This window comes from Seriola aureovittata, chromosome 14, assembly GCF_021018895.1.
Source record: "Seriola aureovittata isolate HTS-2021-v1 ecotype China chromosome 14, ASM2101889v1, whole genome shotgun sequence".
NCBI lineage: Eukaryota > Metazoa > Chordata > Actinopteri > Carangiformes > Carangidae > Seriola > Seriola aureovittata.
Genome location: NC_079377.1, coordinates 795,003 through 821,085, shown reverse-complemented (window position 1 = coordinate 821,085; position 26,083 = coordinate 795,003). Strand labels below are relative to the sequence as shown.

The window sequence follows — 26,083 nt, the reverse complement described above, 5'->3', positions numbered from 1 at the left end:
AGTTTCTGAAGCTCCTGTATTGTCTTCAGGAGGTGGAGACCAAAACAGAGCTACAAGTAGAGTTACTGTTGAATTTATATTCATCAGATGGACACAAATATGACAACAACAACAAAAAAAAAAACACGTTGTATTGACGTACAGCGGAGACTGTTTGTGAGACAGCCACAGTGGATGTTATGTCTGGATGTTAACCAGCAGCGTTGTGGCCTCTGTGTCTTCTCAGGCCCCTACGACAACAGGACGGTATATGAGACCCTGGACATCGGCTGGCAGCTGCTGAGAATCTTCCCCAAGGAGATGCTGAAGAGGATTCCTCAGAGCACGCTGGCCGAGTTTTACCCCAGGGAGTCTGCCGTCCGTCACTAAGGCACACCAAGGGATGTTCTTGTTCTAGCTCCACACACCATCCTACCCACCTTCCTCCTCCCCCTTTATTCCCTTCTTTCATCTCATTTTGCAGCCCTTCACTTCCTGGTGCTCAGAGCCTGATGGTGTTGAACCAGTACCCATCTCAAACTTCATCTTCTCTCTCTCCACTGGTCTTTTTACCTCCACTTCTTCTCTTTCCTGTGAATCAACTCACCCCAACGCCATCCCCCACTTCTTCCCTTTCCTGAACGAGAACAGGGCAATAACCCCCCTCTATAGATGTACTGTAGTGTATCTGTGTCCAGAAGTTGTGTATGGGAAGTGTCTATGGATTTAATATCTACCCTTGATCAAAAAAACATGAACATATCCTTAAAATGATAGATCAGTCTCTATTTATTGGGATGTTACTGCTGAATATCCCCTTATTATTTTTTTTTTTTTTAATTTTATTTTTTTTTTACAATAAATGATATGTAATATCCACCCCCACTGAAAAGGGAGGTTTCCATCAGAAGAAAGATGTTTCTATATGGATGTTGACAAAATAATAAATGCCCTAAAATCCTGTCAGTACATGACAGTGATTTTACAGTCTGGGATTTCTCTTACTTTGTCCACTTCCTGTTTATTGTTTCATAAAGAAAACTGCTGTATTTTGTGGCGTCAGGTTTGCTGTTAATTAAATCAGATAGACTCTGGCCACAGGCAGCGTTCACATGTTTGTCTATTGCCTCCAGTACTTTGACTCTTTCTTCCCTCTTGCTTCCTCTACCTTGCTCTTGAGAGAATACAGTGGATGTTAAGATTATTCGTGTTAAATTGTTTGATTTGTATTTAGTTGTGATTTGTATTATAAAAAAGAGGATACAAAAGTATGCTAAACATTCCCGTCTGTCTGCAGAAACTAATTCTTTGTTGTGCAACCATAATGGTTTTGTGAGTTTGTGTCCATGAATAAATTAAATTATGAGAAATTGCATGTTGTGTTTTTTCATACAGTTTCACCCTCCTCTGACCTGACACAGCTTTGTTTTAGCTTCATTTGCTAATAATGTCAATGTAGATCAAATAATGTGTTGGACTCTCTCTCCAGTGGGAATTAAGTGAAATTTCCCTGGAGGGAAAGTTGACCCTGGAAATAGTATGACAAAATAATCTTATAGTCTTATAGAATTTGCTTAGTCATCATCATGATCAGGTGACCTCAGTATGACAACTGAGCAAACTTCATAAGATTAGATTAGACAAAATAAGATCTACCTTTATTGATCCCTGGAGAGGAAATAAAAATTTGAAACCGCAGCATAAGGGGAAATGTAATAAGAAACAAAATAAGAATAGAAACAGAATCTAAAATAAATGAGACAAAATGGCACTATATACAAAATAAAAATAAATAATGAAGTGGTTGTGTAGTTTAAGTGCATATGCTGATGAAGACCGTCAGATATGACTGAAAGAACAATAGGCACAAGATAAACATTGTTTTATGTCTTTTTCATTTTTTTATATTTATTACAACAAAACAGCTGCAGTGACCTCAGCACCACAGGCACCGCCTCCAATCCAATATTTCATTTATTACCAATTACTGTCTGCTACATTAAAATCTTTAAAAAAAAACACACACACATATATTTTTCTGAATCAAAATACCGTCACTACAGCTGTAATATTCCTGACAGTCTCTAACATTTTATTTGGACGGTTCTGTGTTGTAGTTTGCGGAGGGTCACTTCCTGTTGGACTTTAGTCTCAGAGTTTCTCGTCATGGCTGCCGAAGGTCTGGAAGAGATGAATGTCATTACATACCTGTCGGACCAAGGTGAGTGTTTTACGTCTAAAAATGAACGGGTTTTTGCTGTTTAACGTCATAAAGCTCCGATGTTACGTCCAATCCTGTCGACCTGAGGGAAACCCGCGCGACAGATAACAATACAGATATTTAAAATGCAATAAAACTTTATTTGATTATTGATCAGTTGTAAAGACTGATCAGTCTTCATCTCAGCAACAGATCACCGCTGCTCTGCTGGACGATACTGGGTCCATGTGTTAGACCAGCTTCCTGGTCCAGTGAGCAGAACTGACCGAGCACAGGTGTGTCACTCAGCAGAGTTCAGTCTTTCACAGGTGTTCAGGGGTGTTTGTTTTCATGTACAGTCCAGGTATAGCCCAGGTAGAACAGGTACAGTCCAGGGGCAGTATAGTCTGGGTAGGACAGGTACAGTCCAGGGACAGTATAGTCTGGGTAGGACAGGTACAGTCCAGGTAGAACAGGTACAGTCCAGGGACAGTATAGTCTGGGTAGGACAGGTACAGTCCAGGCACAGAGGGAGAACTACACCTTACTTCGTACACCTAGAGCTGGGTGTAACTGCTCCTGGGCCCAGGACATCTCCAGGGTTTCTCTGCTGAAGGATTACATGGCAACAACACAGAGTGACTTAAATGAATGAGTGAGTTAATAACATGTCACATGGCAGTGGCAGGGTACAGCCTGTATAATGACACACTTCCGAAAGCTCCATGACATGAGAGATATCACTGTACAGCCGTAAGACTGAAGAGACTGACACTGAGTAGTTCCTCAGTTCTTCATGTCATGAATCCACCAGATATGTTGAAACATTCCTCTGAGGCTCTGCTCTAAGTTATAGGGGACAAACCTTTTATTGGCACTACCTGAAACAATCGGGAAATGTTAAGTCTACTTTTAATGAGCTCCAGTGTGCTGTACACAAACTCTCACACATTCAGTTTGTGCTGGTGGAGTCTTCCTGATTTAGTTGTTTTTGCTCATAATATGCACTTTGCTTAAATCAGTCAAATTCAGCAGACTAAACTAACTGTAACTGTGATCAAAAAGATTTGTTTCAGTTATATTTACTGTAATGTGGCTGCACAGGGGAGATCTTTTCATCTGTCTGAGGGTGTGCTCTCTAACAACAGTACTGTCTGTGACAGACTGTTCCTTTAGCTGGATTCAGAGCTGACCTCACTAAACCCTGAAAGTCACCATGAGCAGGTGACATGCAGTTACAGATTAACGCAGGTTGTTCCATTGAGAAAAGCTAGCAGCACACAGCAGCGTGTGTTTGTGTTGGAGGGTAAAAACATCTGTTTGACTTCTGAGACTTACAGATGTTGACCCCCAGTTTTCGGCTGTTAGCTGTAACACAGTTGGCAGTGAGCAGCCAGATTATCTGTTAATACTAATGTGTAATAGAAGGCAGCTCTGCATTTCCTCTTAGCACTGCAGTAACACCCAAGGCAAACATTTGGGCAGTATGAGTGTTACTGTACCGGAAACTCTGGGCCAGACACTGGACACAGGGAGTCACTGGATGAGATGTTATCACATGCTGGACAAGTTTTCACTTGTCAGCTTTTTTTAAACAGGAAGATGTGAGTGGTGTTGCTGTGATGTGATTAACTGATGGAGATGACTTACTGGCATCCTCTGCTCCCCACAGCCCTGCAGGAGTATGAGAGTCTGCAGAGGAGGCATGAGACCGCAGCCATGGAGGTAAGTGTCACTGTGGGTCAGGGCTGGTCTGCTTCCACATATGAAGGATGTTGTATGGTTAAGTTACTGTTTCAATAACAGTAACAGTAGTAGTGGTAGCTGTACTAACAGTAACAGTTGTCATGATGATTAATTGTAATTAATGGTAACAACAGAGAAACAATGGCAGAGTCAATGTGTGTCAATGGAGACAGATGACAGAGTGTGTGGGGACTGTCAGAAGCTGTGCCGATACACAAACAGGTGGTTTGAGAGAAATCTTTCTACAGAACAAAGGTGTTGTTATTGTTCTCACACATAGATAAATGTATGTAAGATAAATGTGGAAATTAACTTTTTAAAAATGCATTTCAAGTCGTACACAGGATTCTAGATTTCTGGTTATTTGGTATAAATGAATATGGAAACCTCAGGGTCACAGTGCTTTGTGTAATGTATTTTTGGACACATTTGGTCAGATGAAATCAGCTGCTGTTCCAGGCAGATTAAAGCAGCAGTGTCTCTGTGTGTCTCCGACATCAGTGCAGGAGGCTAGAGGAGGAGAGAGACCAGGCCATCAAGCAGCTCAGTGAGATCCAGCAAGGTGAGTTCACCTCTCCGGATCCAGGAAGTGAGATTAAGAGTCAGATGTTTTCATTCTACAAACAAGCTTTAACTCATCGATGTATTGATAAAATGTGTGTGTGAGTGAGTTTGTCCCAGTGGACAAAAGCAGCTCTGAAATCATTCTCTATAGATTTACACTGGAAACAGCTCATACTGATCACAGCTACAGATCATTCCTGTACAAATGCTGTTTGGATAATTAGCTGTTAGTAACCAAGTGGTTAATTAGTACTTACAATGTTCATTTGGGTCTTTTCATAATTAACAAAATGTGGGAAAATAATTTAAACTGTCTCCATCTCTAGTTTTACATTCTCAGACTTTAAACATGAGCTGAATGAATGAACTGCTGAACGTTCACTAAACTATTAAATGAATTTTAAAAGAAACAGAGCTAGCATATTAACAGACTTCCAAGCATGCATTGCTCATGCATTGAGAGAACCCTCCAGAGACTCTGTTTTGTGGTTTGAATATGTAAACTTGATGTCTAACAATGTTAAATTGAGTTGTTCATGATAATGAAAACAATACAAACCCTGATGAGCTGAGTCTGAGCCTGAACACAGCAGCAGCCTCACATCTCGTCCTCACTGACTCTGACTCTGGTCGAAAAAGGCTTCAGCAGCTCAATCTGTCACTGCTACATATCAGATGAGGAAGTTTAAACAAATGTGTGGAACAACTGTTCCTGTGACTGATCAGGTGACTCAACTTCACAGCTGCAGTTCAGTTAAATTAACTCACATAGTCAAAACTGATCGAATGACACTGAACTTACCTCAGTTCAGTTGGCAGCAGAGGAAACTTCTGTTTCTGAGCTGAACCAAAATAGAATTCCTCACAGTGAACACCAGACGTCTCTGTGTGACAGGTGTGACGTCTAAAGTCAAACCTGAGATGACAGAGTGAATGTAGCTCATTTTACACAGAGCAGTGACCTTAGATTAATGTTCTTTTAAAATAAAACATAAAGACCACACACACATACACACACACGCACGCACGCACACACACACACACACACACACACACACATAAATTATTAATAGTATTATTTTCCATTCAATACGAGACCTAATACATTTTTTTATCTAAAAATAATTCTGATCAAATGAGACACACATGAACTTGAATCAGGTCAGTGAGGGACTTTTGTAATATCACATTACAATATTTAATACATGCCGTGTTTTATCTTATCAACCTTTGACGTCAGTTTATATAATATTGCTAAGACATTTGGAAACATACAGTTAATTCTTAAGATGTATAAGATGCAACACATCTGCCTCCCATTACCTCCCAGATTTAATGTGTGACAACATAAAGACTGGTGAGAGAACATGTGTCCTTTTGTGACGTATGTGGTTGTGAAAATGATCACAGCTGTAGAAACACATGAACCGGACACAGATAATGACGCTGTCATTGCTGCAGCTTTCACCAGAAATCTGTTTCCCAACACCACAAATATGTTTCAAATGTTTTAGCCCACCATTCAATTTTCCAAACGACTTTCTTTACAGGTTGAATGCTTTGCTATGACCACTTTAGTTAAGACAGAATTTGAAATAGGGCAACACATGTCAAAAGATGGAGCAAATAGTTTGTCTTTGTGACGCTGACAGTTGTGTGGATTTTCATCTGAATAAATCTGGCCCGTACTTGTGTATTCAGTGATTCTCCAGCCAAAACACATATTGTGTTTGACTTCCGTGTTAATAGAGGCTGCCTCACTGTGCCAAGCAGCTGCATATTAGGACCTATTACGTGATTTCATAGCTCTTAGAAAATTGCTCCTATTCACAACGAAACGGTTGGGGATGGGGCGACAGGGTTGGTGGTGGTGGTGGTGGGGGGGTGGGGGGGCAGTAGGAGGACAGTAGAAAAAGCCCCCAACACACAATCATGCCTTTTCAATTGCCAATGGCAAGGTTGATGACAACATGACCATTGTGTTATAATGATAACACCACAAAGGCATCTGCCCCCCTCATCAAGGCTTCACAGCGGCTGCAGATACAATTTAATTCACTGCTCCGTTGGCGGCGCTGATACCATTATGCAGCACGTCGGCACAGGGGTAATCACTGTCTTTCCTGAGAGGAGGATGAAAAAAGACAGGCACAAAAAAGAGGGGAGAAAAAAAATGGAGTGATGATGATGGGGAGGCCGAAACTTACAATTAAGACTGCCAATTCTGATGTGTCAGAGCCCCCCGTTGACTCGTGCTCATACACTTTCAACACTTCCACTGCTGTTTATTTACCATGGCTACCAGTAATTATAATTAACATGTCATTTAGTTCAAGGCGTCCTTTCGTAGGTTGTTGAGTGTGGCCATGGCATTATGGAGACAGGCAGAAAGGAACGGAGACAAGGCTGCGGATGAAAACTGGCAGCTAAGTGCTATTCAGTGACTGATGTGCAGGGCACCGGAGGAACGCCGTTATCGCCCAGCGCTGGCGTTCATCAACTTCTTAATTAGGTGTCACTGGGGGGAAGGAATTGCCCACAGCAATGGCACTAATGCTTAATATCTCCCTCACTCAACCACAATGTTTAATTAGTTAAGTGGCAGGGCATTGTTTAAGGGCGTCCTCTTTGTATGGAGGTGTGATTGCAGCTTAAACAACATTACGATTTGTGATGTGGAATTTTACCAGATTTTTTCAACCCCCTCGGTTCAGTTAAAGCTGCACTAATCAATATTTTTCATATCTACAATGGATCAAATGTGTCCACGCAGAATTATTTCCAGCTCTGCAGCTCTCCTCAGCTCGATGGAGCTTTTTAGCCTTTGTTAGTTTTGTGTTTTGATTTCCAACTTGTAAACTTCATTCTCATTAGTTTCAGCAGCAGCAGCAGCAGCTGGTGGAGACCCATACAGAGCTACTGTACATTCATGCTCTTCATTCAAATCAATGCTAATTTTGTTGTGTTTCTGTAAATGGGCCCTGACAGTGGACACACACCCAATTCTGTTTATACCAGAATCTGCAGCGGTGGACATGTTCAATGTCCAAATCATAAACGCTGATGCAGCAGTTGATATATTTACAAATGTTTAAGGGGATAATAAAGATTTTCACTCTTATTATTTCATTTAAGAAGCTGAATTTAGATTATTTAGAAAACAGCTGCTGTAAATCATGTAGATTCAGGTTGTTGGAGTTGAGGCCTGTTGTGTTATTTCCCAGACAGTAAAATTATTCTGGCCAAGACTTGAGCCACATATTTGTATTTCTTCTGGCTCAATATATGCCCGGTTCCTCGGCCCAAGTCCGGCCCACATACAGCACAACTGTCAGATGTTACTTCCACATCTGGACCAATTCTGGTGCACACACAGAAAATCGGCCTGGATGTTAGCCAGTACTGGAGGATCACAGCCACAATCAGCTGGAGGTATATGGGCCGGACTCGGGCCAAGTAGCCAGCAGAGGACTATAACGCATCACATGTAGTTTTCTTAGTTATCATGGAGGTGTAATTGAGCTGTCAAATGTTCTAATAGTCTGGTCACTTCTCTATCTCCACCTGCTAATGAAGACTGTGTGATGTGGTCAAAGGCTCTATAATAAATAAGTAAGTGGATCTTAAGTCGAGATATATGAGATGTCATGTTTTCCGCTCATTCCTCAAAACCAAATAATGCAGCTTTATTACAGAGGAAATAGGATGTTCAACCTGTGAAGACTCAGGATGAGGCTGGAATGAACCTTCACCCTGCTGTGTTTGTATACTGAACACAGACTATATATGTTAAATACTTTAACCTACAGTTGTAGATATAAATTCAATTTGATTCAACAGCCTTCAGTGTTTATCAATAAAAAACTCATTGTTCTCATCATATATTTTTCCAGTGCAGCCCTGTTGTTGTACATGCTGCAGTAGCTCAGCAGAGAAATCAGCCTTTAAGGCCGATGTTTCCCTTCACCCTGGGTTAAGTGCAGCATCACGAGCATTATTGTGAACAAAAAGCCCACATACACCCTAAACTATTATTCATAGTCTTATGCTCCAAAGTTGCTTCCTGCATGTATTCAGTCTATAGTCAATACGTGTTGGCCTTGGCTGATGAAAATAAAGGGAGGGAAAATTGTGTGAATAAAAGATAAATTGATAACATTATTTAGTTCACTTCCTCTTGAATTCATATCATAATGATGCACAGAGGTCACCCACCAATGAGGCTCCTCAGATGGCAGACACAATAGCAAACAGAAATATTCTTCAGTGTCAAGTGTTATAGCACTCTTATCTCAATTAACCGCACAATGAAATGAGAAGTCACAGGTATGTAACCACTCATTTAGAACATCCTAATCATGGTATTTGTTCCCTCAATGGCATTTTGATCAGGTTGAATAGCCATGAGTTGACTTTTTAAGTTTGTATTCACACGAAAGCTGTCATTCAGTTGAATTTCATCTGCTGGTTTTCATATTTCATTAACATCGTCTCATCAACAAAGGCCGCTAACTGCATGACGTGTCTCTGTATATGTCTGTATCAGAGGCCCTGGATTTATTCCAGTCTGGATCTGTTGCTTTACCAGTTAGTTGATGGTGTTCTCATTGGCCGAATGTGGCAGTGACATAACGGGTCACAACATTTTAACATTATATTTCCTATTACAAAAAAAAAATCATAGCATATACAGTAAATGTAATTTCTAGGAAACAATGACTGTATACGGCCTGTATTGTAGACAGTGTATATGTAAAGGAGCTTACAGTGTTGTACCAGTCACTGTAATCTGTGACATTTCATGCTGTGCTCTGATCGGCTTGTGTGAAGACGTAGTTAGAAGCAGATGTAAGGACTGCACGATTAATTGAAACATTATCAAAATATCAATACGGCCCAGTGCAATATCCAAATAAAAGGAGCTGCGGTTTTTTGATGAAGGTAAAATGTGTCACATTGTTGTGCATTGTCAGAGTGTTGTGGTGCTACAGAGACGCCCTGGCCAATAAATCATATTCTCCAGATGTAAAGGAACATGTTTGTTTGGTTCAAGACCAACAAAAATCATATCATCATCATTTTTACATTTTTTTCTAACTGAAATAGCAATATTACTTTTTTTGCATGCAGACGTCACTGTGAGAATTTGCTCAGAATTTTGACGAATGTTGACTATCATGTGGAACAAAATGACACCATATAAAATAAAGTCTGTATGGTTTCTAATGTTCTGTGTCTCTTGTTTCCCAGTGTCTCAGATGGTCATTGAAGAGGTCAGTGCCATTCAGGAAAACCTGGAGATTGAGAGGACGTGCAGAGAAAGTGCTGAAGCCCTGGCCTCCAAGGTGCAGTTCATCTTTAGACAAACATGGTCTTCTGGTTCTGCTCAAATGAACTAACAGTGTAACAGTCCAATAACACATGCTCACAATCAAGAAAATAGTATCATTACATTAAAGCAAGGTGAGAATAATGTAATCAGAATTGCAGGATCTGTTGATTTAGAACAAGTTTGGTTAAATAAATACTACAGCATCAAATCAGCCATTTAAGATGAGTCTGTGGTCAGTGTATGCCAGAAACCATCACTTTGACACATTCAATTTGGATGTTGCAATCAAAAGCACTCTGCGGTCCTCCGGCTCTGCCGTCGTCCCCGTATCTTAGACTCTCAAATTGCATTGGATTCTTTCGACTCACTTTTTTGGGGTCCTTGCTAAAATGTGAGTTGTGATTGAGAGTGGGGGAGCTTGGCACATAGTGATTTCACAGCCCACTGGTGTTGAGCTTATCACTGTAATCATTTCTCATTCAATTTCTGGACAAAAGCCCTCATGGTCCATGTGGCTGTACCAGATTTTGGGCAGTGGGAGGCTGAGGGAGAATTATAGTGAAGGTTGACTTTTAAGCTTTTTTTCTTATGTTCCCTCAGCACTCCTCTTTCCTCAGGCTTGTTTTTCCAGCCCCATCTTATGGGAGTGACAAGTAAGATTTGTACTGGCCCAAGTACCATAAGGTACCATAAGATATCTGGGTAGTTTGACTCAGTTGTTGATAAATCCTCACCAGCTGCTGAGAATTTATTCTTTTACAAAACCTGACCTTAGACACTCATCTGCTCATCTATGGACGCTGTCGACCGCTCAGTGTTGCCATTCACGTTACATTTTGTGAAGGTTAAAAAGCTTAACCTTTAAATTAACACGTGACAAATGACAGTACAACTGTTTTTAATCCAGTATTCAGCATGAAGATATATTACATTTATTCTAAATGTCGTCTGTGATCTACGCTGAACGAATACATTACTCCCATTCAGAGGTAACAACAACGTATGATGACAATGATGGGCTCCAGTGCAAGATTCTTTTTTATTGATCATTAGACACAAACACACACACACACACACACACACACACAGAGAGAGAGAGAGGGGAAGAGACGGGGTGGGGGATGAGATGCATGTACATACACTTGTTTGATCATTACTACTGTGTGTATGTACTGTATGTGTGATAAGTACAACTCACACACATGCATGTGTATGTGACTCCCAGCACTCCGACTTGTTTTTTTGCAGTCTGGCAACATTATGGAAACGAGTCCTATAGAAATATTTCTGTTGAAGAGGTCAGATCCTTTTTGCTTAACCAGAAATGAAACGCCACCAGATTCCACTGACAAAAACATTGATTTTACTTCACAGAACAAAGGATTTGCTGGTTTACCATGGCATCAGTCTTGTGGTGTTATTGTTATTGTGTGGTGTTTTTACTCAAGTTCAGGGTCTGAATACTTTTGCCATTACTTAAGGTCATACAATAGAACAAACAAACTAACCGATCGAGGCAGCGGCGGAGCAGCAACTACCATGTTCTGCAAGATTAAATTATTGCTTTGTCAATTTAGTCCGGTGCTTTTTTTTTAAGACGGAGCGACCAGTTACCATGGCTCATGTGTGTAGAGGCTTGTGTTGTGTTCAGGCGATTTAATGAAAGCAAACACAGTGAACGACGGAGCGCTGAGCACATTCAGATGCTGCAGAGATTTAATGAAATGAAGAAGAAACTGTTCGTACAGTATAAAGCAGCTGTGGACAACAAATACTGTCAGCATCACCCACAGAGTTCCTGACTTTCCTGCTATAATCACATGAAACTTTATTTATGAATGATTTGTATGTGTATGAAAAAGTAAATATTTATCAGCTGATGACACAGAATTAAAGAAGAACTGTCATCGCCTTTAATGAAAGGAGAGATTATTTCTTTTCGTGCTGAGCCGGTGCAATAACTGGCTTCAGTTCAGAGAAGACGTAGTGTACGAGGCTGAAGAGGCAGCAGGAAACCAACCGTCTTCTGCTCTGACAACAGGAATTCATCTGTTTGTTCCCAAGAAAACACTGAGTAAAAACTGCCTCATGTCAGTGACGACTCTCCATCAGGCTTTATTTGACCATAAGCAGCCACTTATAGAGGGCGGAGCAGACAGAGTAACAATCCTTGATCAGCCATATCTGAGAACATATACCATCAGAATACAGTAAGGTTGGAGGATATCACGGTTTGAACGGTAGGATTTCAGCAGTTTCTACAGTCTCAAGGTGTAACATCAGTTTATTACTGATTTACATTTAAATCAAAACAAGATTACATGAGGAGTCGTTCTTCAAACTCAAGAATTAATTTCTTTTTACCCAATGATGGTAATTTCATCTACCAAATAATCCCAGTCTGAAAGAGGCTAAAGTTCACAACAATTCCTTAAGTCCTCAATATTTTGAATTAAGAAGCAGCCAGAGGGTGTTTACACCCAGTTAAATCAGAATGTGCTTTTGATGCTTCATGGTTTTGTGTTGACGAGTGATCGAAGGTAAGATGAAGGCTGTGACCTCTACAGAGTGCCGGCCCGGTGCTATGTCAGCCCTAATTTATCTTTGTATATAATTTGATACATACATTTCTCGCCAATTGTAGATTATTATCAAAATAATGTGATTCCATGTTATGTATTGTTGATTGCATTTCAGAAAAAAAGATGCAGCCTGAAGGGCATCATCAAAAGATGGAATTGCTGCAATCCGCTCCCAGCAGGATGCCATTAATAAATGTTTCTTTTATGGCGCACCTTTTCTATTCCCCCTCTTTTTTTCTCCTCTGCAGGCACTTTTCTTCCTTCAGATGACACCGAGAAAGAGGCATAATTGGCATCTATCTCCTTCCCATAGGCTTCATTCATGTTTTGCCTTGTGATGGTCTCCTTAATTGATACATATGGCTGTCCTGATGATTGAACTTTTAGAAATGGAATGGCCATTGTGGCAGTTCAGTATGTATGCTTCAAGTCAACTGATCAATTTGCAAAGAATTTCAAGGAAAAAGGCGGCAGAGGAAGAATACGTGTTAGAAGTTATAATCACACAGAAAAACAGGATGCACAGAAATGCAAGATGCAAATACATGTCACGTCAAAAAAACTGTGATTACGTCTAAAAGGAGAGATATTCACTGCCTTTCCCTGCTTCCTTCATCTGCTTGTGCTCCTCTAATGATGTCTGTTTTTTCACACCTTATCATTGCGTTTGCATGCGTCCTGCCATTATTACTGATTGCAGGGCCAAAGAAAAGAGGAAATCAGAGCAACATCTCATCTGCCCTGTCTGTCTCTGCGCTGCCTCATTTGTCTACCTGTTTTCCTCCAGCTTACTACAAAGCACACGCTCGTCAGTCTATGCAGATTTGAGAAGTGAAGGCAGGGGAAATGCAGCTTCTCTGGGTTTTTGTTGGATTCATGTTATCTTTTAAGGAATATGTGCTGAACATGCCATAAGTTGTTTCTGTGGCTGCACCGTGTAATCTCTCTATTTACAGCAAACTCAAGTGTTATTGTCGTGGCTGTGTTGTCGGATGACTGTAGCTACTGTTGAGCAAATCATCTGTGAAATTATTCCAATCATTCAAAGAAAACAAAGTTTTGTGTCACTGCTGGTTTGAATTATGTCTTTACACAGAGGTAAGGTGTTGTTATTACAAAACCTTTCACTGATTAACTGTGTAAATTAGTCCAACCTTCATTTTTATCCCTCCGTGTCGGTGACAGTCAGAGCCATATTGTTTTCAGGGTGTCCGTCCGTCTGTCCGTCCGTCTGTCCCTCCGTGTGTCCGTCCGTCTGTCCCTCCGTGTGTCCGTCCGTCTGTCCCTCCGTGTGTCCGTCCATGTGTCCGTCCGTCTGTCCGTCCGTCTGTCCCTCCGTGTGTCCGTCTGTCCCTCCGTGTGTCCGTCCGTCTGTCCGTCCGTCTGTCCCTCCGTGTGTCCGTCTGTCCATCCATTCATCTTTCCGTTTTTCCCAATCTCATGGACACAATATCTCAGTGACACTTTGGTAGAACTTCTTCACATTTGCTACAAACATTCATTAGGACTCAAGGATGAACTGATTAGATTTTGGTGGCTAAAATTCAAAGGTCAAGGTCACTGTGACCTCATAAAACACGATTTGTGCCTTGTAAATGCAATATCTTGAGAACTCCTCAAAGGAATCCCTTCAAATTTGGCACAAACATTCACTTGGCATTAAGAACAAACTGATTAGATTATGGTGATTAAAGGTCAATTTCAGTGTGACCTCACAAAACACTTTTTAGGCATAATTAAAGACTTAATTATGACACAATTCACACAAATGGTTAATATCTTATATGACTCTGGATAAACAGGGATGTAACCTGAAACTAGTCTGAGTGGAGGAAGCAGACAACCACCAGGAGGTGATTCTAGTTTCATATTGCTTCCATGTAATTTTTAAGATTCAATAGAAAATACAGTGAATTAAACATTATATTTGATATATATAGTAAATACTGTTCAGTCGCTCTGCACTTCCTCTGTCCTCAGCAACACAGCCACCAAGTCTGAAGTAGATCAGATGAGGAAATGGAAGGACAGACAGAGATTTCTGGATCTATTTGTCGATTGTAAACAGTGAATGGGATTTGTGTTCTCTCTGTGTTGAGCTCACCTCAGGTTCTGGAGACCAGAGGAATCAGCTACTAGAACCAAACCCAACACAAATCAGGATCTGATCCAGCAGCTGAATTAGACTTCATGTTGTGCCTGCGACGTCTGAGCAGGGAACAACACAACACAACCCTGTGTACCTGCATGTGTTAGAAAGTAATGAGTTACAATACTTGTAATTGTAAGCTCAGGACGCCTGCTGATGGTGGCCACAGTATAGACATGAGTTCAGCACGTTTGGAGCGTTTAATAAAAGGATTTAGACTGAATTCAAAGAGAAAGTGTCTCATTCAGCTTCTGAACAAACCACAGGATGTAATATACTGTGAGACTGCTGTGTGTACTGTATGGCACAAAAAAATCTTTATTTTATTTCACAGGTGATGTGATTAACACATGACAGTTGTTAAATATTAAATAGTCTTTCCTTTGTGATATCCTGGACTGTATTCTGCAGTGACACTTTATCTTCCTCTGCGCCTCCTCTGCAGCTTAACTGTCAGAACCGCTCTCTGAAGAGGAAGAGCATGATGCTGCTGTCCCACCTCAGCCCAGACACCATCACAGACATCAGTCTTGACGATGAAGAGGAGGAGGATGGTGAGGATCTGGATGCAACCAGCAAGGTCTGCCTCTCCCCACAGTGCCAGACCACCATCTCAGGTACCAGATAAGTCTCCAACTGCTCCAGTTGTAACGTGTGTCACATATTTACCAGGAAGTCACCACACACTGTGTTGTGTTGACACTTCCCCTGTGTTCTGCTAACGACCTTAATGATGAAGGTTTGTAGTACAGTTCACACCTTTTATCACAACCTTTTACCTGTTGCCACACCAACAACATGTTACCATGCACAGACTTTACATGTCAAAATGAATTTCCTGGTCATAAGGAGAGACGGTCAGCCAATGAGAACAGTTGTATGAATCTATGTTTCCTGCTTCATTGTCTGGGATGAATTAAGTTGCTGAGTTCAATCAGATTTATCTTGGAAACTTTAGATTTGTAACAGAAACCCTGGACTACAACATGGCTGCATAGAGACAGACCATGGTGTCCAGGTCCAGGACAGTATTTGTGTGACAGCATTGTTAAGATTAAGCTGCAGTGGCCCACAAGGGCAAACACGTCGCCAAGGCCCGAAACACTTCCATCAGGAGAAACAAGCTGCAAATTCAGAAACAATGCAGATTCAAAAACACATAGAAAAATACAAAACAAATAGAAGAACGGAAACGTGCTGCAAATGAAAAAACAGGCTGCAGGAAGACAAAACAAAAACATGAATAGCAAACACGCTGTAAATACACAAACAATGCAACAACACAAACACATGAACTTCCAAAACAACGGAAATGCTCCTGGCCTCTAGTGGGAGCTATAAGTGGAACATATAAGTTAATGCTAACACTTGCTACGTTACCTTTTGCTCTTTTATATTTAGTTTTATTGTAAAAACTACAGCCAAATGTAAAAAAGAACACAAACCTTTTTATGTTCCCTCTTCATTCTTTCCTTATACTTCTTTTCTCAAAGCGCAAGCTCATGCTCAAGGTGTTCCACTTAGAGCTCCCCCTAGAGGCCTGGAGCTCTTCTTCTGTTCCTGGTGGATATGCAGTGTTTTTTCTGTTTGTGTGTTTTTGCTGATGAATTGTTTCTGTATTTGCAGCGTGTTTGTTGTTCATGTAGTTGCTTGTATTTTCGTATGTGTTTTTGGATCTGCATCGTTTCTCAATTTGAAGCTCATCTCTCATAATGGAAGTGTTTTGGGCCTTGGCGGCGTGTTCGCCTTCGTCGGCCACTGTATTAGGAAACTAAAATGATTTCATAACAGCAAACATTCATCACAGTTCTGTGATGGTTGTGGGGTGTTGAGTGTAACTTACAAGCCCCAAGCTTTCAACCGTCCGCATTTTCTGTATCACTGCAGCCACATTTGATACAGTGTGTATATAACATATATATGCTAAATGTACCAAAGTACAAATATGCACAACATGGTGACCCAAAATAATGTAAGTACTCCTGTGTAAACTGTGAAGCTGTGTGTTTCATATGCATGAATGAGTGAGTGGTAACTACAGATGTTGAGTGAGTCTTAAACTGTCTAAAATACCAGTGAACTACTTTTGCAGCTGTCTGTGGGAGATGTCACAGTCAGGTCCTGTAGTAATTATACCATAGGTGATAATGGATTCATTCTGATGCAGAAAATGGTAGAAGTTAACCTTCTCCAAGACTGCGGCTAGTGAAAGCACTTCCTGTCACAAACACACAGGATACTTTCACTCCACATTATTTTACTATTTTATTATAAACAGGTTTAAACTAGATGTGATCAAAGAACATGAGTGGTAGATTCTGAGCTAAGCACATCTCAGCTGAGCCTGAAGAAGGTCCTGCACTGTCATCTTTTCATCTGTTCACACACTTTTTAGCATTTTCTTTTAATTTGAGAATTTTATTCAACAGAATACTTGTCCTATTTAACAAAGGGCATCCCATCCCCTGCTCAAAACAATTTGAGGTGTCACTGACCCTTTCTGCTTAAGTACACTCCTAAATGTCTCAGCCTGGTCCTGCTGTGAGCTGCTTCTCCGAGGCTCAGAAATTCCTGAATTTTATGCGCCTAATGCCAGTCATCTGTTTCATGCAGATGACTGACATTACCATGCAGTTACATGTATAGAAATACAAACCAGTTTTTTTATTCCACAGTATATTCATACACAGTACATGTAGTTTTGCAAACACATCACAAAGAAACAAATGACTGGCTAATGCAGCACATTCCTCTGGGTTATCAGCTTTTCACTGCTGCTCTGGTGGAAACATGTTTATATACAGCTGCAAACGGCAACTCCACATCACGTTGATGCACATCGTATGACATGACCATGGCCATTTGCATGACCGCTGGACACACAACCAATGAGTTAAACATCACTTACGTGGATCAACTTTGTGCACCTAGACGCCAATATTCACCAGATGTTGTGCAGAACCTCAGTGTGGCACAACAAGTTTCATATTAATCATACAGACTTATGTAAAGATAAAACATCACTTCCTTTGTATGAGTAGAATATAAAGCTATTCCTTTATAACCTTTACATTTTTTTGCAGTAACAAAACCACCATGAGAAACCATGAGAGCACATAGATGATATGTGCAAAGTTTCATGCAGATTGCAGGAAGAGCCTAACAGAAGTGGAAAAATAATTTTAGCATATTTCATGATATTGCAACAGAAGCGCCTCCTAATGGCCAGTTGATGTCACATTTTGTACAGAGCATCGTTTGGACATGAGAAACTATTGAACCAAGTAGTAATAGGAGTGATTGTTTTGACTGCAACCTATAAGTAGTTGTTCATTATAATGTATTTTGTGCTTATCAAAATGTTTTATTAACTTTAGATAAGAAGAGTTTAGATCACACTCAGTTCAAAAAAGCAGGTTTCACATATTTTAGCAATTTTGCAAAAACAAATGATTGAAAGAAATGGGCGTGGTCTATATCACAAGATTCAGTTAATTTTAGGTAATGCATGCATGTAAAGTTTTAAAATGTTCAACGTATAATGTGGGAATTACTGGCAAAGATGTCTTTACCGTGTTTATAACATCTATCTCCGACTGAGATATCAAATCAAAAAACTCACTAGTTTGAACATTGGTGCAAAGTTCCATGAGCTTTTGTGCATCCTAAAGACAAAGAATGTGTTCATGAAATGAAAAATGACGTGTTCTGACATGTGTACTGATTTTCATGTGTTTAAGCATCATAAGACCCTCAATAATGCATTTTTCCAGCAGAACAATAATAATAATAATTTCTCCAAAAACAACACCTTCAGTCTGCACACACTGTCACGTGCAAAACTGCTTCTGTTTCACCTTAAAACACTTAAAAGTCAAAAATCTACATTGGCTGAAGTTATTGTGACCAAACCTTTTTCGCTCCGTGTTGGATTCAAAGTCACCAAATATTTATTTATTTATTTTTTATTCATTTTGTTAGTTTTTTGGGGTTTTTTTTCGGTATTTTTGTGCCTTTATTGATAGTGCAGTAGATAACAGGAGAGAGAGAGAATGACATGCAGCTAAGGGCCGTCCGATGCGGGACTCGAACCGGGGCCGATGCTCATCCAACTGAGCTACTCGACGCCCCTAGTCACCAAATATTTGATGATCCTCCTGAAACCAGTAGAATGATGTGTAATAACCAACAGTTTGAGTGTTTATGTAAAATAGATCTTAATGACGAAGGTTTAAAAATGGATTAATTTTTACAGCGTTGTCTGTAGATGGCAACATGAAGTTAGAGATTAAAATGAGGAAATCATTTTGACCCTGTGCTAAGCCATTTTCAAAATGATTGTGAAAATGGAAACCTGTATATTACAGCGCCACCTTGAGGACAGTTAATGTTAAGGACAGTGCCTGAGTAGAGGGTAGACTGTGAAACCCACCTGCTGATTTTGGTGAGTTTTGTTCTTGTGGTTTTTGCTGCACAAACACTTTTAGTAGAGAAATATAATGAGAAGAAGAAAGAATAATAATGACAACCCTCATAATAATAATATAACAATAATAATACTAATAATAATTCTACTACTACTACTACTATAATAATAAATATGTGTCTCAAAGTAAAATATAAATATGATCTCAAAGTAGGTTGAGCGTTACCTGCAGCTCACATGGTAAATTTACTATAATGTCTATGATTTCATCAGTAAAACAACATGTTGTTGTCAGCACTATGTTGTTCCCAGTTTCTCCTTTTAACAGAAATAATGTTTTCATACTTGTGTATGAAGTTTGGTGGATCATGTCAGGGGAGAGTGATGTCATCCAGTTTGATGTGGCAAAATGGAGTAGACACCTGAACATGAAGTCTTCTACCTGAGCAGCCTCTGACTTCTGTTGTCCTTCATGCTTCATATTCTCAGTGCCAGTGTCCTGTGGTGAGGTGTGTAAGAGCACTGTGTAACACTGCTTTGAGTTGATTGTCTGTGTTTCAGAGCTGCAGAATCAGCTGGAGTCATCCCTGAGGGAGAAAACTCGAGCAGTGACTAATCTCGAGTCAGTGAGAGACCAACTGAGGGAAACTAGGGAGGAAGTAAGTTTAAACACCGTTCTGTTGGTTTTCATTGTTGCTAACACTCCATGTACATTTCATATATTCCATATAAAACACATGTGCTCATAATAAATCTGTGTCAACAGCAAGGTGACCACATTCTTAAAAATGTGTTTCTAAGAGAAGAAGAACCAGATGAAATCTGTTCAGACCTGACATGAGTTACTTCACATGAAAGGGTGCAGGTGTTTTAGAGTGTTTAAGACTGGCTGTGTGTGATCCATCACAGTGAGCATCATAGCTACATTTGTCTTTGACTGATAGATAGATAGATAGATAGATTGATAGATTGATAGATTGATAGATAGATAATAATTCAAAAAATCCACTTCCTTTGGCTGAGGTGTTGTATAGCCTGATGGCAGTGGGAACAAAGGATCTCCTGAACCTCTCTGTTCTGCAGTGCAGTGAGATGAGACGTTTGCAGTGCACACTCCGTATCAAGTAGGTTTCGAGCTAATTGCAATTTAATTAATAATTTAATTACAAAGTAAAAGTAAAACCAAAATTAAAGTCTGTCTGGATGTGTGGAGAAGCACATTCAGGTATTGAAGGTGTTTTGTGGAGATTTAGTAGCACTCATGCACGAGCACGAGGTTGCTCATGCACACATTTGTGCACATGGGTAATGTGGTTCAGAGTCCGACTCAGTCTGATCAGCAGTAGTGGGAACCGGCCAAGGAGTAACACTGATGTAAACATAACTTTGGTTCCCTTACAGGAAAACTTCAGAGGGACTTTTATTTTTAGTTGTCTCAGGAATCTGATGAGAAAAGTCTTTAGTCTGTCATCAGTTACAGTTTGAGTGTCACCTCGACAGTGACTGTGACCACTGACTGTGTCTCTGCTCTGTGCCTCCTCACATCTGCAGCTGCTGAAGGAGAAACATGATAACACTGTGTTAATAGCTGAGACGGTGTGGCAGAAGAAGCTCCTGGGGAAATATAACAGAGGTTAGTGGGGGGGGGGGGCTTCATCAGAGACGACTCATTTTGAGCATGGTCTTATTTCCCTACAGTAAACACACCAGAGTATCACAATGAGTTGATTACTGATATAGTTACACCACATGTTGCATTTCACCAGTACCATATTTGTCCAGTGTCTCAGTTTGCTGTGGAGGAGTACAAGGCCCTACAGGACACACTGGACCTGGAGAGACATCTGAGGACTGAGGCCGAGACCTTTGGCAGAGAGGTGAGTTTTTACACCAGCCTCTGTGTGACGACCTTCTCTCCGCTGCGTCCTGACTCTCCTTCTCCTCAGATGGTGGTTGAGCAGAAGAAGCTGAAGAGACAGAGTCAGATCCTGATGCAAAGCTCCTCGCCCAGTCAGGCTCTACTGGACGCCCTGAGCCAGGTCACCAGACTGACCCAGGATCTGGAGACGCAGAGGCTGGAGCACCAGAACCAGGTGTCATTACACAACTCAGTCACAAACTAGACTGAAATATAACATCATCCACAAAGGGGTGTGTGCATGTGATGAAGTTCAGCCTCACTGTCAGATCCACATTCGTCTCCTCATAAAGAACCAACCACCTTCCTCCCCTTCTTCTTCTTCTTCCTCCTCCTGTTCTTCTTTGTCCTCTTCTTCTTCCTCCTCCTCCTTTTCTTCCTCCTCCTCTTCTTCTTCTTCCTCCTCCTCTTCTTCATGCTCCGCCTCTTTTAGTTTTTTTTAATTTGTAGCCAGGAGTATGTTGTTCTTGTTGTTTTCCCTTTTGATTGTGGGGTTTTAACTGTTCACTGGTAAGTTATTAGACGTTTTTAAATGGACCATTTAAGTTTTTTGGCCTAAATAAAGCTGTGTAAAAGTCAAAAGTCTTCTTGCTCCTCCTCTTTTTTTCATCCTGCTCTTCTTATTCCTCCTCCTCTTTTTCTTCCTCCTCCTCCTCCTCCTCCTCTTCTTCCTCCTCCTCATCTTCTCTAGCTGTTGTACCTTGAGGCTAACTCTTCATTTCAATGGTTCCAGTCAGTGGACAGCTGCTGAGCAGAAATGTCAAAGCTCAAACTAACAGTGTTTCACTAACAGTGAGGACTTGGTCAGACTGATGAGGTATCATAAGAACTGATGTCTGCCACGCGAAGAGCGATGTGTAGCAGCTCAGCTCTGCTACACATCTGTACTGTGTTAAGATTTTTATTTGTAGTATTGTTACGCTGCTGAAGTTTGATGTCTTGATCCTGAACTAATGAAATGGAAATGTGTAGACTGTTGATCATACAACTTGTTTGACTCTTGGTCCATTTCTCAGTTCAAATGTCTCATGACAGAAGAAGAATCTTTTTGATTATTTGAACTGGAAATAACACACTTGTGGAACAGTGGCGTCTGCTGGTCTTATAAGGAGGGGAAGCTCATTTTCGGCCTACATCATAAAATGTGTCCGTTTATTTATATGTAAATTCGCAGAGTGACAGAAGAGAGTCGCCAAACACAAAGCTAGTCGTTTTTAACAAAGACAAAGTCACTGAGGATCAGTAACGTCTCCAGATCAACTCCGAACAACGGAATGAAAAACTTGAAAACTGCTTCGGTGGATGCTTATACTTCAAGATCGCTGATTCGCTCATTTCGCTGTCAATCAAAAAGGGACTCAGCCTCAGACAGATCATCCAATCATCATGCAGAAGCCGAGCGTCCGGGCCAGCCCACTGCCCCATAGACCCCCAGAGACGCTGAGCGTCCGATGGGCGGGACAAAGCCCAGCATTTATCCAATGACCATTTAGTGTCGCTGCAGTGGAACAACCCACTCTCTGCTTCCCCAGTGACGTCAGGAGACGCTCGGCGTCTACACTGTGTAAAGCGCTGTGGCGCTGCGGGGATGAATGAGAAGAAGTCGTGTCGGTTACCTGTGATAAGGAGCTGATTCTGAACAACAGATAAACGTGTTCTAGCGCATATTTAGTCAATGAAATGTTCATACAACAGAACATATTTGATCTCTTATTTTGTTGACATTTTAGGGGAAGCTGAGCTTCCCTTGCAGTCTTAGAGCAATCGCCACTGTTGTGGAAAAATGATAATAATAGAAGTTACAAATTGAAAAGCTGATTCATGGTTTGGCCACCGGACATAAAATTCATTAGCAGCACATGTTTGTGAGAGTCCAACAGACAGTCTGCAATACAAGCTAGAAGAGTAAACTGGATGCTCACTGTACAGTTGTTTGCTTTTTTTTTGACATTTTCACTTTGTCCAGTAAATACAACAAAAGAGGAGCTGTCCTTCCTATCAGGAGGTCTCCATCATGTTTTCAGTGTGGAACGAGCTTTCACAGACCCTCATGTGTTGTATGTACAGAGGTGCGTCCGCCTGCCAGTACTGGAGTATGACTGAGGCTTTACTGGTGCCTGAAGAGACACAGAATCCAGGATGTGACATGGCAGACTTAAAGATTAGAATATGGTGACAGTATTAGTACAGTACAGAGTGTTGCATCTGTGTTTTACACCTGTAAAGCCTCCAAATCATTTGCATCAAAACTGCATCAAAACAGAATTATTTATCTGTTAATTACATCAGGGGAAATGCCTGGTGAATTAGTAAAACCAGAGGCCACAACCTGCCAGATTAATAATTAAAAGCAGCAGTGAAGCCCCCGGCTCCCTCCCCCTCCCCTGGAACTGATGGAAAACAATTTTAGCTGAGTGGGATCAGTGATCTCTCCTGGTGCAGGGATAGAGGTTGCCATACCCTTCATTTGAGAAACAATTAAAACACTGGTTAAGGAACTGGGGTTGGGAGTGGATGACTGAATGTCAGCTGGCAGCTGCTCAGTGCTACTCATCACACTTCATTAGTACAGAGCTGCAACAGCCACGGAGCTGCAGGAGCCACAGAGCTGCAACAGCCACGGAGCTGCAACAGCCACAGAGCTGCAACAGCCACGGAGCTGCAACAGCCACAGAGCTGCAACAGCCACAGGGCTGCAGAGCTGCAGGAGCCACAGAGCTGCAGCAGCCACAGAGCTGCAGCAGCCACAGAGCTGCAGGTGCCACAGGGCTGCAGAGCTGCAACAGCCACAGAGCTGCAGCAGCCACAGGGCTGCAGGAGCCACAGAGCTGCAACAGCCACAGAGCTGCAGCAGCCACAGAGCTGCAGGTGCCACAGGGCTGCAGAGCTGCAGCAGCCACAGAGCTGCAGCAGCCACAGAGCTGCAGCAGCCACAGAGCTGCAGGAGCCACAGAGCTGCAGCAGCCACAGAGCTGCAGCAGCCACAGAGCTGCAGGTGCCACAGGGCTGCAGAGCTGCAGCAGCCACAGAGCTGCAACAGCCACAGAGCTGCAGCAGCCACAGAGCTGCAGCAGCCACAGAGCTGCAGGTGCCACAGGGCTGCAGAGCTGCAGCAGCCACAGAGCTGCAGCAGCCACAGAGCTGCAGGTGCCACAGGGCTGCAGAGCTGCAGGAGCCACAGAGCTGCAGGAGCCACAGAGCTGCAGGAGTCACAGGGCTGCAGGAGCCACAGGGCTGCAGCAGACAGAATAGATGTGTAGTGGCTCCCTATTCATGCTGAGTGGAAGTGTGTAAATGTAACAATGTAACAGTGACTGTCCTGTGCTCGGTCCTCAGATGAAGCAGATGGAGGACAGGCTGAGGAGCTGCGAGGCTCAAAGGGAGCTGACAGCTCTGAGGTGCAAACTGCAGCTTATGGAGGAGGAGAAGAAGGAGTACACTGACAAATGCACCAAGGTTGAAGTGGAGGTCAAGGATCTGCGGTTTACAAGTGAGGGTGTATTTTGAACTGTAAGGACAAGATGAGCTGTGGGGCATTACACTGTACACTATAGAGTATCAGCACTATGGAGGAAACATTTCATTTACAGTATGACCATGAGATTCATCAGCTGCTCTTCAGTCTTCACGATAAAACTGTTCTCTAATGTTCTCTCTGCTGCTGTGTGTGTGTGTGACGTCATTGACTGGCCAGTTGAGGAGCTCCAGAAGAAGCTACAGGCAGCTATCAACCCACCCCCAACTCTAGCACCTCCACCTCCCCCTCCCCCACCTCCTCCCCCTCCAGCCCCAGCTCTGGCCTCCAACCCCCTCAGGTTTGATCACACACGGTTTGCTCTGTACTTCATCAGTTAGGGGATCATTTTCACTATGATGCACCTTTCATACAATGAAATGCCAACAACTGATGGTGAAAGGGTTTTACCTCAAATCTAGATCTATATCTGAAGAATTCATTTTATCCTTTTAAAATAATCGGAATATTTTTTCAGCCTTCTGGCGACTGAATCCTCACACAGCCTGGTGGCACCCTCACTGCCATGGTTAGCCTTTAGTTGGCCCTCATCATATGTGTTGAGTCAGTTGATGCTGAACTGGCACTGCAGGTAGTCAGTGAGAGAGAGCTCTGTGTGTAACTGTCTGGTTTTTACATCATTTTTTTATTCATTCAGCTGTGCAGGCAAAAACTGAAATCTAATACTGTATATGATCAGGATCAACACATTCATGTGAAATCCTGAAATCCTATGAGAACGTGGGTTGGTTCCTGTCAAAGCAGGTTTCCATGTGTCCTCCCCTGCAGCTCACTATTGTCACTGATCCGAAAGAGAAGGGGCATCAGTGCTGACATCCCACTGGTGGTCCAGGACTCTGCCAAGACAACAGGTACACATCCAACACCCACAGAATATGGATGATATACTGTTTGTTGCTGCAACATTCAACGCGTGGTGTGTTCACTGTAAAGGACAAGTTGGACCAGACGGTTGTGAGCGGCTTGTCCACCAAGCACAAGGTCACTGGTTTGATCCCCAGGTCCTCTAGTCTCCAAGATACTGAACCCCAAAAAATGCATCATCACTGTGTCTGATAGAGTAAAACTCTGGATGCATACATTCCATTTGGCAGGTGTCCATTATCTTTTGTAACATACAGTGTAACTCGATGTAGTATTAATACAGAACACACAGTGAAGGTTTTAGAACCAGTTTAGGAGTTTAGGAGTTTTATTATATATTATTATTAAGTTTTTTTTTTAAACTAACTTTATTTATAACACTTGGGCGATAAATACTCCTTTCCTAACATACAACCTAAAATATACAAATACAGGAAGCTTAACCATTAAAATAATTGAAGGAATAGAAGGAACTGAGCAACAGATCAGAATGAATTAGATTCAGACAGAAGTTTATAGTTTTCTGTTGTAGATGGTTTTGACATTTCTATAAATTTTTTAACTAGAGAAAACTTATTTTTAGGTCTTTACACAATGGGAGGGGATTTAGTGAAACAACATTTATGTATAGACTATAGTATTCAGTTATAATGATGATATTGTTAACTATAAATTCAATCTGCTTGTTCTTCATGGCGACTCCTGACTGATTTAAAGAGAGTAAATCTATATTTATGGATTTGGACTTCAGTCGATCAGACAGGGATTTCCATCAGTTCTTGATCATG

The 26,083-nt window shown here is 41.5% G+C and overlaps 2 protein-coding genes across 3 annotated transcripts in view; both read left to right on the top strand.

The window, feature by feature from the left end:
- The window catches only part of atp6v1ba (ATPase, H+ transporting, lysosomal, V1 subunit B, member a), a 34,683-nt gene extending 33,334 nt beyond the window's left edge, over positions 1-1,349 (top strand). Inside the window, exon 14 of the mRNA XM_056395416.1 lies at positions 227-1,349. Coding sequence (XP_056251391.1) covers positions 227-369 — 143 coding nt within the window. The 3' untranslated portion in view covers positions 370-1,349. The remainder of the gene's footprint in view (positions 1-226) is intronic.
- Positions 1,350-1,940: 591 nt separating this feature from the next.
- shtn1 (shootin 1) overlaps positions 1,941-26,083 on the top strand; it is a 30,499-nt gene continuing 6,356 nt past the window's right edge. The window contains exons 1-12 of one of the 2 annotated variants that reach the window (XM_056396095.1): positions 1,941-2,200; positions 3,852-3,904; positions 4,427-4,487; positions 9,740-9,834; positions 14,998-15,169; positions 19,540-19,637; positions 20,530-20,611; positions 20,761-20,855; positions 20,925-21,071; positions 24,233-24,386; positions 24,591-24,711; positions 25,200-25,282. In XM_056396095.1, coding sequence (XP_056252070.1) covers positions 2,146-2,200; positions 3,852-3,904; positions 4,427-4,487; positions 9,740-9,834; positions 14,998-15,169; positions 19,540-19,637; positions 20,530-20,611; positions 20,761-20,855; positions 20,925-21,071; positions 24,233-24,386; positions 24,591-24,711; positions 25,200-25,282 — 1,216 coding nt within the window. In that variant the 5' untranslated portion in view covers positions 1,941-2,145. The remainder of the gene's footprint in view (positions 2,201-3,851; positions 3,905-4,426; positions 4,488-9,739; positions 9,835-14,997; positions 15,170-19,539; positions 19,638-20,529; positions 20,612-20,760; positions 20,856-20,924; positions 21,072-24,232; positions 24,387-24,590; positions 24,712-25,199; positions 25,283-26,083) is intronic. The other variant, XM_056396094.1, reaches the window with a different exon arrangement.